Source organism: Desmodus rotundus, chromosome 7 (genome assembly GCF_022682495.2).
Source record: "Desmodus rotundus isolate HL8 chromosome 7, HLdesRot8A.1, whole genome shotgun sequence".
NCBI lineage: Eukaryota > Metazoa > Chordata > Mammalia > Chiroptera > Phyllostomidae > Desmodus > Desmodus rotundus.
The window spans coordinates 128,613,363-128,627,554 of NC_071393.1; the positions used below are offsets into that span (position 1 = coordinate 128,613,363).

General features: G+C 41.4%; 1 protein-coding gene across 3 annotated transcripts in view; it reads right to left on the reverse strand.

The window, feature by feature from the left end:
* Positions 1-287: 287 nt before the first annotated feature.
* The window catches only part of TRIP11 (thyroid hormone receptor interactor 11), a 62,588-nt gene continuing 48,683 nt past the window's right edge, over positions 288-14,192 (reverse strand). The window contains exons 17-21 of one of the 3 annotated variants that reach the window (XM_024568319.4): positions 8,204-8,285; positions 7,263-7,377; positions 6,714-6,830; positions 5,330-5,471; positions 288-2,233 (exon numbers count right to left, since the gene is read on the reverse strand). In XM_024568319.4, the coding sequence (XP_024424087.2) occupies positions 2,013-2,233; positions 5,330-5,471; positions 6,714-6,830; positions 7,263-7,377; positions 8,204-8,285 (677 nt within the window). In that variant the 3' untranslated portion in view covers positions 288-2,012. Of the gene's footprint in view, positions 2,367-5,329; positions 5,472-6,713; positions 6,831-7,262; positions 7,378-8,203; positions 8,286-8,316; positions 12,647-14,192 lie in introns of those variants that run through there. The other 2 variants (XM_045201265.3, XM_024568321.4) reach the window with 2 other exon arrangements.

A 14,192-nucleotide genomic window follows, 5' to 3' on the forward strand; every position in this document is an offset into this window, starting at 1 on the left:
ATACTTAGTGCACAGCAGCCACGGAAGATCACGCTGTGGCATTCAGATGCGCAATCTGCCCGTAACAGCTTTCAAACTCGTGTTAAACTACGGGGTGAACGGGGAACAGGCTGCTTTGAGTAGGGAGGGAAATACTTACTATGTCATAAAAGGCATTTATAATATGATGACATGCTACTTAAGTACCCACTATTTAAATTTTAATTTTCAAAATAAAAGAAAAAATGTTTGCATTTTCTACTTCTCCAAAATGAAGGATCGTGTGTCTTTTTTTTTTAACTTAGAAACTTTTTATTTCAGATGCTCCACACTGAAATGAAACTTCAATGGCAAGTAGCAAATAATTTAGGACGATCAGTGAAAATGTCTTTGAAAGGATCGTATAAAACCCACGGGTCATGATTTCATGAGAGAAATAACGGGGAAAACAGACGGGAGGCAGTCTGACAGTTCTAACGTGGAACCGGTGCGACGACTTCCTGCAACGCACACTGAAGAACGGCGGCATAAATAAATTAGTTCAGGAGACAGGATGTTGTGAAGCAGCAATGCCTCAGTTACCACATTCGTCAGAAAAACCAGTTTTGCCCGTCCATACACAAAGATCTCCAATCTTCTAAATACAGTAGGAAGTGTACAGTTAGTCACAGCAAAATTTACAAATAATCAAATCTGCCCTGGCTGAAGCCAGGACTATTTACATGTTTGGATTAGCATCATTTCACCTTTCCTTGTTATACAGATGTTTCTACTTTAAAGGCATGTTGAAATTTACAAAATTTCCAAGAAGTGTCTTTAAATATGCAACATCGACAACTAATACAAATGGGAACATCCTGATTAAGTTCCAAGTCAGGATTTTCCATGATGGGTTTATAAAAAACTAGAGATGTTCTCCTTCATTCTTAGGTTCCCAACACCTGCTGCCGGTGTTGAAGTAACGTCCCTGTGTTCGGTGATCCCGAGGGAGAACGGACGACTTCTGGACCACCGCAGCCCTCACGGAGACCCCTCAGACGGGGCAGGAGGGTCACATTTAGTGATATTGCTACTGGGAGTTCCGTGAATGCAGCTGTACGATTTTATACTCCTGTGCGAGTTGTGTGAGAAGACCATTGGCTTTAAGATGATACCTTTATAAAGACCCATCAGCTCCTAAAACCAAACCGGTATCAATAGCATTCACCTGCTGATACCCTACATGCAACACTCAGAGGGATCTCAAGGGCAATGGACACACTGAGAAAGTCAATCTCAACAGGTCACAGCCCGTTTGATTCCCTTTACACAGCACTGTCGAAATGACAAAGCCCTGGAAACCGCACAGTGCTTGGTGGTTGCCAGGGGTTGGGGGCCGGGGGAGGAGGCCACCCGAGGGGTCATGTAGTGCACCTGGGCCACAGCGCTGGGCAGCCCGCGGGCTGGCCCGAGATGAAACTGCAGGGAGCCCAGGGTGCACGAGCACCCCACCTCAAGACACCTGTGTGCCCCAGGACCACGTGGCTCCCGGCCCGTCCACAGCGAGCCCCCTGGAGACGACCAACACACACCTGACATCAGTTTCCTGCGCTCTGCAGGTGAGCCGCTGCTCTTTTCCTTTCCTTTTCTTTTTTTGGTAAATCTCTTGGTTATCTTTAAAAGACAAAGCACAGGTTTCTACCAGCTTAAATGAATTTGAAAATCAGAGAAAAAAATTAAAAGCTGATATATAGCTACTAGTATTTTTGTCTTTTTATTTTTCTATTTTTGTTAAGATAAAAAAAATTAAATGTTTCTAGCTTAAATTGGGTCAAATCAGAGAAGGAAAAAAGCAGTAATATAGCAAACATTTCCTCCTGTGACACCTGCAATTTCTAAAAGTATTAAGAATATTTTTATTAAGTTTAGAGAAAGTACAAGTGCGGACAAATACATGACTTTTTCCGAAAGGCCACTTTGTGATAAAGTACATCCACGTAGTGCTCATGGTTTCTTTAAAGTGCTATGTCTGCTGCTCCTGGCTTGAGAGCCGTCTATTGCTTCAGGAGGTCCTTCAAAACGACCCCAGCACTGTTGTCTGGCGACACCGGCAAAGGCGTGAACGTGGGCAGCACGTCCGAAATGGGCTTCAGAAGAAGGTGCCCGGGCCCGCCAGGCCCGAGTCCCGCGGGGTTCAGAAGAGGCACAGCCGCGGAGCGGGTTGCCAAGAACGGATTCACGTCTGTTCTTCTGCCAGACCTGGGTTCTGTCATATCTGAATGACAAAATGGGAATTATGTAGTCTCCTCTACGCCATTTAATTAACACATGTGTTTTAGGCTCCCGGACTTGGCCCGTAAGTAAATGTAATTCATATGCCGCTGCGTTCTGGGTCTAATAAGCAGGGCCTATGAAATACAGAAGAATGAAGGACAAGAGAAAGAATGGAGAAAGAAGAGGGGAGAGAAGAATATTTGACTGAATAATACTTCATTAAACACATTAATCCCCATTTTATATCTACGTACAAGTCACAGAACTGATAGATTTCATTTACTATTAAAGGGCAACAAAAGTTGTGCCATTCAGGACATTGATTTTTAAGCTGGTAATTAAGAAAAAACTCAGAGAGAAGCTGAGTGCCTCCCCGCTTTCCCGCCTAAGGGGCACAGCGGTCTGGCCCTCGCCCCAGCAGCCCCTCTGAATGGAGCACACGAGTCAGCGGGCTCGGGGGGCCTGTCAGCTGGACGCCCCAGCATCTCCACGTCTCCAAGTGGCCAGCAAGGGTTCCCCGCCACTGTGCCCGCTCCTCCTCGGCCGTCCTCACTCTGGAGATCTCGGGCCCTATGCCATCCCCTCTCTGCTGTCCGAAATCTCCGAATGTACCCAGCCTTGCCTGTCTTTGGAATTGCCGTGCTTAGGCGAATACCCATGCACATATATTAGAAACTTGATTTTCTCCTGTTGATCTGTGTCTGTTAATTTGATTGGCCCAGATGAAAGAACACAGAAGGTGAGAGGAAAGTTATTTTTTTTAGCTCCCACACTATAACCACTTTTTAAAAAGTGTTTTTTAAGTTAGAAGGCAAACTCTTAACTACCCACCTGAAAGGTGAAGGACTTTAGAACTTGGTTTTCCTCAAATAATTACGATGACAATGAAAATAACTGGCACCCACATTACAATGATAACAATCAGCTTTATATTAATTTACCAAACTAAAAACAATACATTTCTTACATTAGCTCGGCAATTTTAACCTTTTGCACTCAGGGCACGTATACACTAATTACTGAAGTTCTGCGACACACCAAAAAAAATATTTTTTTGCCGATCTGACAAAAAATAGGTATGATTTTGATTCATTCACACTGGATGACTATCGCTGTGTTGGCTGTTGTCATTTTCTTATTTGACAACCTCAGGGAAAGGCGGTCGGGGAACGCACGTTTTACCATTCCTGTGGCATGCCGGGTGGAAATCGCTGCACTACCCTGTCGTCTTTTAGACATTCAAAGATTTGAAAACAATTCTCAAATACATTATTTCTCTACAAAGTTAGGCTGAACAATTAGTTTTTACTGGAATAGGTATTCAGTTTATGCCTAACGTCTTAGTGTACTGAATTCTGCTTTAGTACCCAAGACCTCTAACAACTTCATTGTTAAGCGGCAAGCAACCTCCGTGACCGGTGTGGCTCAGGTGGCTGCGTGTCGTACTGCAAACCGAAAGGTTGCCAGTTCTATTCCCCGTCAGGGCACGTGCCTGGGTTGTGAACTGGTCCCTCGGTTGGGGCACGTGTGAGAAGAAACCAATCGGTGTCTCCCTCTCTTTCTCCCTCCCTCCCCTCTCTGTAAAAATAAAGTTAAAAAAAAAAAAAAAGAATTGTTTTAAAAAAGAGAAAGCAATCCCTTGAAGGGCCCACTTCGGGAATGGGAAACTCAAATCAAAGACCTCTACAGCAAGCGCAGAAAGCACTGAGACAAACTCGTCACATCTACTTTTCAATGAGCAGCTGTGGGGTCCCAAGCCGCACTTTCCGGGAACAACTTCCCAAACTCTGGGAAAGCCTGTGTGCTGCTGAGGAAGCTCCAGCCCAGCCACACACTTCCAAACCCAGGATTAGAGACCACGCTTACTTTTCTTCATGCACACCTTGGACCAACTCAGAACAACAGTGGCTTCTGTCTCTGACCAATACAGACCCAGCTGGACACAGGACTTGGTAAATGCAGGGGGGAGTAGGAGAGAGGGAGGAGAGGCAAAGGGGCTGAGAGGGGAGAAGCAAGGAAAGGAGGAGGAGGTTCTACCATAATGACCTTTGGAATCTTCCTTAAGATGCTAGAACCTAATGTAAAAAGAAAAGTGTTTTTTATATCTACACCTGTTAAAGTTAAGACTTTTCACTAAATTTAGCATCCAAACCTTGTAACTAAACAACAAATTAATTTTACCACTTTCTCGTTCTATAAAAGTTCAAGAAAATGTAACTATTTGTCTGAATGACTAAGTAAATTTTTTAAATTTCAGAATATAAATTTAAAATTTTATCTAAATTTAAGTAACTGATGTGATATAAAACTTAAAAGAGTATATACTAACATATACCTTTACAGTCCAACTAGCAAACATGTTAGTCTGAGTTAAAATATAAAGATCTCAGGAAAAAAGAGTTTACAATAAAGAATTTGTTTACAGCCTAAAGGATATATACTTAAATTTCAACTTAAGAAATTTTACTGCATGCTAATATAGGGGATATGAATATAAATAAGACCCTCATACACAGTGGAATAAAAAATTATGTGGTGCATACTTACCACCAAACCATTTGCTTCTAGGCAGATCTTTCAACATATAAGAACGTTTCCCAATGTTCTTGGAAGTCTAAGCCCGTTTATTAAACTACTCTTATAATAAATATTATTAACATGCTAAGGTTTAGATATTGAGCATAACACTTAGATTTTCAGAGGGGAAAAAAAATCTTTCTCTAACTATAAACTACACTTCCCTGACTAGAAAAAAGCACCATTCGTGAGAAAAGGAAACAGGTAACCAAGCGAAGACTTACCACCTCACCATCTCTTCTAAAAAGAGTGCCAGGAAGTCGAAGTGGCTTATACAGACAGAGAACAATTATACCAACATACAAAGGGAACATGTTTCATATTGTTTAAATTAATCTAAACCAATTAAGTATCAGGTTACCACAGACTATATGAAGCCAAAATATAATGTCTTACTGGAATTTTGGAAGAAGCCATTGTACATTTTCAAAAAAACTACAAAAATTTAGTTAGTATCACTGTAAAACAATCATAAACAGTTAACTTTGTAAATGGTAAAAAAATAAATATCTAGCTTTACCTTTGTAACTTTCTGGTACATTTGTATCTAGTCTTCTCCTTGGTGAATCTAAAGGTTTCATGTCATGAACAGAAAGCTTTGGTGGTGGAATGGACGGATGAGATTCTGTTTCTAGAAATTTAACAAAAAGTTCTGAAAAAGACTAAGAAAAAACATTTGGTTTATTTTAGGCAGATATTAAAATTGTATTCACTAGCACTCAGAAAATATACTAACTACTCTAATTAAATATTATAAACCAATCATGGCATCTGAATCATTTTTTTTATAAATAAGCCTTATGAATGATTAAAAGTGCTAGTACTTTAGTTACATAGGCATCAAGTAAAACCTTTCACTTAATTAGTCTTTGATGACAACACTTTATAAACCTACAACCAGAATCAGCCACATGCTACAATCATTTTAATAACTGTTTACAGACATGAAAACTTATATTGACAGAGAACAAATATTAAACTTCTATTTTTCTAAAGTAACACCCAACCAATGAATGTAGCAAAAGCTCACAAGTAATTTGATCAGATTAAAACATTGTAGTGCTGACCTTTCCTTTAAATTTTATGCTATTCCATTTTACCTACTTAATTATTAATTGTAATTAAAAAATGATTTAAGTAAAGAAAAATAAATATTTATGTAGTCAAGTACATAAATTCTTTCAAATTATCAAAAATCACAAATTTTATGCCGTTCAATTTAAAATAGGGTTTTGTTGTTAGCTACCTGTAAGTAGGTCACGTATCCTCAGTTTCCTCTTTATTAAAAAATAAAATAAAGAAACCACATTCCACCTCACAGTGCTGCTCGATGCAACTGGCACTCATCTCAGGCCCACTACAGACACCACGGGCACCATTTTCGACGTTTGCCCACGGCCTCCTCCTCCCTCCAGAGTGGAAGCTCCCGGAGGGCAGGCACTTCGTCTGGTCTGCTGCTGCCGCCACCCCCCCCCCCCCCCCCCCCCCCCCGAGAGCTCAGGACAGCTGGGCACAAAGCAGACGCCCGCTACACTCACTGGCTCAGTGACTAGGCAGACACCTACATGCGTGAGATACAAGCTCCGTCTTTACGAATCTCGTAATCTAGCAGTAAGACAAATGACTGTGTGCCTGCAGGATCATATCAAATACAAATAAAAATAGTATTTTGAAAAACAGAAGTACTATATAAATAAAAAGCTAAAATAAAACCTATATGCAATAAACTTATTGAAGCTGCCTTATTATCCTTAAGCTAATTACATTTTTGGATCTCAGTCTCCAAAACTTCAAGTGAAGGGAAGTATAAAACAGCCTGAAAAAGAAATCTGACGCTTTGCAAATGAACGTGACGTACGAGCACCCTACCACTCCTACTCAGCAAAAACGAAAGCAGCTCTTACACTGTTGAACACGGTCTGCTGGTTTGGCCTCAGAGGCGTGTTGGGAACACTCTTCGATCCTCCTCCAAGCCACCCAGTCACCCACCTGGTGACGCCGCCCTGATCTTCATTCAACAACTGGAAAGTTATTTGAAAACAGAAAAGTATCATCAGTACAAAGTAAGAAAAAAATAACAGCCATTTTTACATGGTTTCAGATGGTAGCAAAGCACGCTTTTCACGTCCAGTTCCTAGGAAACGTTTCCTACTGAGAGGGGCTACAAATGCAACGGGATGGCCCCCAGCACCGCCTTGAATGAAGGTCGAGACTACCGCTCAGAATCTCAGCAGTCTGACAAACGAGGTGGAGTACAAGTTACAGAATATTTACTCTAATATTATACACATCGAACAAGTCCACCCTTCACTGTAGTATGAAATGATTCCATTTTCACATTATTGAAAAAACTCCATCAGGAAAAGTTACGCAATGTACAGTGAAAGAAAATGTGTACGATGCCACTGTTTTCGTTATAATCGCATTCGGAACAGTTTTCATTACTCAGTTACCTGCTCCAGTTCCTCCCTTTTGATACCCAGGATGCTTCCCATTAATCGTAACACTTCATGACGCTGATTTTTTGGTGTGTGGAAGTGTCCGATGAAGAGGTTTCTCATCAGGATTCTACAAAAATGGAGGCAGAAACAGCTCGAGCTTACTTAGCAAGCTATCCCAGTATTTAGGGTACTGAAGTAATAAACACTAAACACATGAATATTTAATCATACATAAATAATAATAAAAGGCACTAAACAATAATATATTTTGAAGTAACACTTAAAAAAAGTCTTGCCATCTCTAATTAAGACTATTTCAAACAGCCCGAAATGTATACTCCCAAAGCGTAACTTACTAGTCACCCACATTCTTCGACCAAATGACCAGCTGAGATGGTCACCATCAGTCCCACTCCGTGACTGTCTGCACTGGTGTCACCCTTAAGGAGACACTTTAGATTGTTCTCTCCCCACCTTTGGGGGTAATGACAGTTTGTGTGCTTAGTGGTTATGCTTATATTTCCCCATTCACACTTATTTAAAATTTGCTAATAATATGGAAATCTTTAAAATATTAATGATATACTACATATATACCTAGATTTCATTCATTTGAAATCTAGATCTAGTACATTTGAGCAAAATATGTTCCTTTAAGGATAGTAAAGAGAAAAAAAAGAATGGTAAGAATACACTTTTTTATTTACAAGGGCGGTGATATTTTGACTCTTCCATATGGTTTTAAGAAAAATAATTTGAGCTGGAAAACTCTATTGAAAAGCCAAGAGCAGAGAAGTTATTCTACTGACCCCTCATTAAAACTACCTACATCTTATCACTACGTAAGAAAAAGTCTTTAAAAAACCTAATCATACGTAAACATCTACATGCACAGGTTTTTACCATAAAAGTACTCTTCATAAAATATATGACAGTTAAAAGGCAGAACATACTTGTCTACTTTTCCTTCTGTGCTGTTTACTAAGTTCATCAATTTCTTTTGTACATCATCCAGCATTTCTTGTCGGAGCTCATCTGTTTTAAAACATGTGAGTAGAGACAGTCATTAACTGATTAAAATAGTCTGGATGAATATGTAATGAGATTTAAGACATCTTCACGGTGAATTTTGAATATATGCATTTATTCCAATTAGGGATCTTCAACTACTTCCATTCCACCTCTTCTTGACCACCTAGTCCTTCTAGTCCACCTCTTCAGTGAACTAGGTTTGCTGGTACAGAAAGTACCTAGAAGCCAGCGTGTGCATTAATTCATATGGTTTAGCATAAACCAATAAAGTAATCCGTTCTCTAGCAGATATTTTAAAAATCCCCCAAAGTTTTTCATTGTCTTTAGAACCTTAATAGCAAAGAAGAGATTTTTCACCACTGCTTCCTTGCATGAAACATTTCCAGAGAAATGTTAAATGGGAAGAAATAGAAAGGACAAATTTAGATTTTCCTTTTTCCATTTTCCTGGCTGGACTCTACTTTTCAGTGAGCTAAGAAAAGTATCACAGCTAAGACCATGGCTTGGGATGTAGCTGATACGGCAAATTCTCGGGTAAATTGCAAATTATAATTTGTGTCACTGATTCTAACGTACTGATCAAGATACTATAATTTAGGACTGATTCAGACGGATGTTTGGACTATTTTAAAATTCTCGCTCAAAAAGGAAGCAAAATCTGTAAAATCTTGGTGGAATAGTTCGAATCTGAGCAATATTAAAAGCAAAGTCTAGAATTTCAACAGGAAATATCCTGTTCCCAAAGTCAGCCAGGCCTCGGGGCCAGGGATTCCTAGACTAAGGGGCGCTCAGCCAAACCCATGGAGTTCACACCTAGTACCTCAGACATGGGCAGCGTGAGCTGAAGGAGATGCTTATTAACTTCAAGACAGACCCCAAATTTCATTCTGGAAGAAACGAAGAAGACTGCTTTGCAGGAGAGCTCTGTGTTTTTAAATCAAGAAACACACCCACACAAGATGCTCTGACCTCTTCCCACAAACTTATTCTTTGATTTACATTTGACTTCCTATACATAGCTGGATACGAGTTCTCTCATCAGATACGACTTGCGAATATTTCCCCCTATTCTGTGGGCTGTCATTTCTCCATCTTTAAAAAGACTTTATTTACTTATTTTTAGAGAAAGGGGAAGAGAGGGAGAGAACCATTGATGTGAGCAATAAGCACCAACTGGCTGCCCCTTGTTCACGCCCTAACAGGCGACCCAGACATGTGCTCCGACCAGGAATCGAACTGGCAATCTTTCACTTTGCCGGACAACGGCCGAACCAACTGGCCACTCCGGTCAGGGCTCATTTCACTTTTCTGATGGTATCCTTGGAAGTACAAATGTTTTTAGTTTTGCTGAAGTCCCAGTTTATTTCTTCTTTTGTCACGTGTGCTCTTAGTGTCATAGCTAAGAAACTGCCGCCTGACTCCTACGCTTTGTTCTGAAAGTGTACAGCTGTAACTCTGAGATGTGGGTCTACGACCCGCCTGGAGTTACTTTCTGTGCACGGTGCGAGGCAGGGGCCCTACCCCGAGCTTGTGCCCGCGGACGGACATCCAGTCGTTCCAGCGCCACACGGCACCCTTGCTCAAGATCTACTGACTTATATGAAAGCACGGTTTATTCTGGACTTTCGAGTCCCACTGCAAGACTTCTGTGAAAGATCTTTCTTCTGCTTGCAAAGCTCTTTTTCCATCGGCACTACCTATCATCTCCTAGTCACCCTTCGCGTCTTAGTTCCTAGGTCACTCCCTCCAAGGAGCTTCTGCTGACAGACTGAGCCAGGTCTATGTGCTTTATGTTTTCATTTTGTCTGTACAATGCCTAAAATTGACTTATGTATAGTACTAAATGTATACACAAAAGATCCAGTTTGGCTTATGGGTCTTCTAAATTGCAAAAATCTGAATCACAAAATGTAATTCATATAATGGGCTAATTTACCAAAATAGAGATGGTTGCCATAACCATATTATAAAAGTGAGGTTTGTGTTTGGAAAATCTACTACAGTTTCCCTTCCTGTCTTTCCAGTAGGAAATTTAAGCGTGGACATTAAAAAAGGATGGCGGTGGGAGGAGAACAGCACTAAAGCTGGAGTCAGTCACAGACGTTTTAGATTCTCAGTGCGCACACACCCCGCACACATGGCACTCGCTGGGCCTGTTCTATTCTAAAGCACCGCAGTCCAGACATAAATAGGACTCAGCTACCCGGAGGAAAAGTGGCAAGGAAGTGAAGCGTTCAGAATCGCCCATCCCACTCAGGAGCTCAAGGCAGAGCCGGAGCAACCAGGAGCCCAGTCTTCTCATTTTCTCCATCCCCAGGCTGCGGAAAGGGAGCGGAGAGACAGCCGTCAAACTTTCCCATTCTACCTTTCCCTTCTCTGAGATGTCCCTTCTCCTATCCACTTTCTTGTAAAATTAATGATTCTTTATATTGATTATGTATCAAAATGATAATATTCCTGACATGTTGGTTATATACAATATATTATTAAAATTAATTTCACCTGTATCTTTTTGCCTTTTTAGGGTGATCACTAAGAAATTTAAAATTATACGTGTGACTTGCGTAGTATTGGATAGCACAGCTTTGGAGCATAACCAGGATATAACCACTGCAAATACTGTCTTTTATTTAAAAAGAAAAAACTGAATGATAGACATACTCAGAGTAAAATTCACAAAGAGCTGATTCTAGTAAAATCAGAAAAGCATAACTTTGCTCTATGAAAAACTGACCAAGAAATCTGTCTTTATAATAAAGTTTGTCAAAATGTTTTCTTGATAAAAATTCATTAACATGGGTATAAACTTGATTAAAAATCTCTGTGTTCTGCCCTGGCCAGTGTGACTCAGTTGGTTAAAGCACTGTCCCATAAACCAGAGGGCTGCAGGTTCGATTCCCAGTCAGGACACAAGCCTGGGTTGTGTTTGGTCCTAAGGTGGGGTTTGTGCAAGAGGCAACTGATTGATATTTCTCTCTCACATTGATGTTTCCCTCCCTCCCTTTCTCCCCCTCTTCCACTCTCTCTAAAAATAAATAAATTTTAAAAATCACTGCGTTCTGAAAGGTAGGGTCCAAACATCCTTAAGGCCAAAATATCAGGGTGAACATTCCTTACACCCACGATCAGACTAGGTTAGTCCGGAGCTAATGTGATGGAGTAGCGGTCACTGCACAGCTGCGGGCACGCACAGGGTGGTTTCAAACCCAAGCAGTGCCTAAATGCTTTCTGGTATCTAAGTTTAGAGAAAACCCTCCGGCTCTGGGGGAAGAGGTCGGAAGGCTGGAATTAACCAGGAAGGGGTTAGAAAAGTGAGTCCAGTTCCTGCAGACCTTCTCTTCAGGCGCCGTGACTTTCCTCCCATCGGAGATTCTAAATATTTCTCCACAAAACTGAACATTAATGCAAACCGCAATTTGAAATCAGAACTGTATTTACATGGGCAGGAAAAAATATGGTTATTCACAAATGGGGTTTTAGCCAAATACAATATCCCTGTGAAATAATCTAAGACGCCAAAAAAATACTTTGGAAGTTAAAAAAAGAGAGAAGGCGGGGGGCACACTTTAAAGCTGAGCAACAAAAGCAACTGCAGTTTCGTCGAGTTGAGGGAAGAGTTACTCTGAAGACAGGACACCCTAAAACACCCCCTCCCCATCAGAGCTTCTTCTCTGCAGCGCCTGGGGGTGGCGCAACGACTGTCCTCACTCGATTTAAAATCCAAGCAACAGATTAGCCCATCACAATTTTACATCTTATTTGTGATCTTATTTAAATGTGATTATTAACTCTGCACTCTAACACTGTCTTCAGAGAAATCGTAAGGTTAGGTCACACTCCTTACAAAGTCACGTGGCTGTTTCGTGACTGGGCTCGCGTGGACTGGACTCAGTCGTGACAGTCACCTGACTCAGAAGAGAATGGTGGTGGCAGCAGGACTCCAGAGCCAGAAGACAGCGTTGGAGGAATCCTGGCCCTGTCACAGACTGGGAGAGGGGTCAGGGTCCTGTCACCAGGGCCAGCCTCTGCTGCCTGTTTTGTAAAACGAGCATGCTTATCTCAAAGGGCTCCCAGAGGGTCGGAGTGATTAAACACAGCTTTTCTAAACAGGGAAGTGCTAATAAAGGGCTGGTGCTCATTTATCTGATTTCTTAAAACACCATCTTTAACCTAGCCCTACCCAATGATCAATAACACGTATCGCTTGGTCAACATTGACATGGACAACTCTTCTCCATGTCGCCTGGTCATCTTTATGAACCAACGCAAAGGCATCAAAAGCAGGAAAAATGTTAGAAAGATGATTCCACTCACAGATATGTCAGTAAATAAGCTGGGTCTTGTGTCTTACATGAACTCCCCACCTAAAAAATAAATTTCAATCTAATACATCCAGTCTGATATAAGAAAATTTAGTCTCTTCATTTAATTAAACAGAATCAAAGTAAGAAATCGGATGGTCTTTTTATTAGAGAATTTCAACTTATACAAGATCACTGTCATTGTAACACCAAATAATTTTTTTAAAGGCACCTTACACTTATTTACACTTGAAGACAAGCCCTATTTGCTCCGTCTTTTAGCTCACTGCGCTCCACCCCGTCGGACAGGATTTTAAGGTGCAGAGTCCATGGTGAGCACTTTCTGGTCCTCCATAATCACACCTACTACCAGATAAGAGCCAGCGATTAAACTGAATAACGATGCTGAGGTCTACTGGATTGTCCGTAAGTCCAATCAGAGTTACTGTGCGCATCTGGCAGAGGCTCTATATACATTTTTGATTTAACCAGATCAAATTTATTTTCTCTCTACCCTCTCCCTTCAATACTCTAGTATGAATTCTGATATTTTGTACTACATTTTCTGTATCAAAACAAAAATATTTTAATGTGAGTCAAGTTATACATTTAATTTTTAAAGGTTCACATAGCCCAGCCATATCCCTTCAAAAAGGAAGGCAATCTTTCAGTGGAAAGTCAAGTCACTGTAATAACTCTGCCACTTACTATCATCATCACTGTAGAAAACACACTAATGACAAAAGGCTTTCTAGGCTGCAGACTGGACCTTAACTCATTTCTGAAAGCTGTCTGTTACAAATCAGTGCAGAGGAAATCTGCCCCCCAAAAGGTTATGTGCAGGCCACACAGGTTTTTAGAAACCTTGAATTATTTGTCACATTAAGAAAGTGGAGCATGTCCCCCCGGCCAGGCAGCACAGTTGGTTGGGGCACTGTCCCATGCACCCCACGGCTGCAGCTTCACTCACGCCCCCGGGCAGGGCACGCAGGGGGGTTCCAGGTTCCATCCGTGGTTGGAGCACACATGGGAGGGAGGCAACCAATGTTTCTCTTTCACATCAATGTTTCTCCCTCTCTCAAAATCCATAAACAAATCCTCAGGCAAGGATTTAAAAACTTTGGAATAACTCACATAAAAGTCTACATCTCCTGGGTCTCCTGAAAGACCTGAAGACTGGGCAACACTGGGCCCACCTTCCTCTACGGCAGGACTTGAGCGGGGCCGAGAATTTGCTGCTCCTGTAGGAAACTCTCCAATTCACCACAATCTCTACTCAGTCCTACCTGCGCTTCCGGATTATAATTTGGGCCCCAGTTGTTCACAATCTGTGTTTGTGATCCACACTCACAGTGTTTCTTCACACAGCAAACCACTCTGACCTCCGTCCACTCAGCACTCCACACCAACACTGCACACATGTGTGCATGTTACTCTGGTCATACTAGTCCCAGTTTCCAGATTTGGTCACATAGTTTCACATGAATTCCTCCCTCCATCCAGAATGTCCTTCCCCCATTCCCTGTCTGCTCGGTTATAGCCATTCCTCAGTCGAGTGAGGTCAAGTACACCTTCACTAGCCTTTCTACCCATCCACACCACCATTACC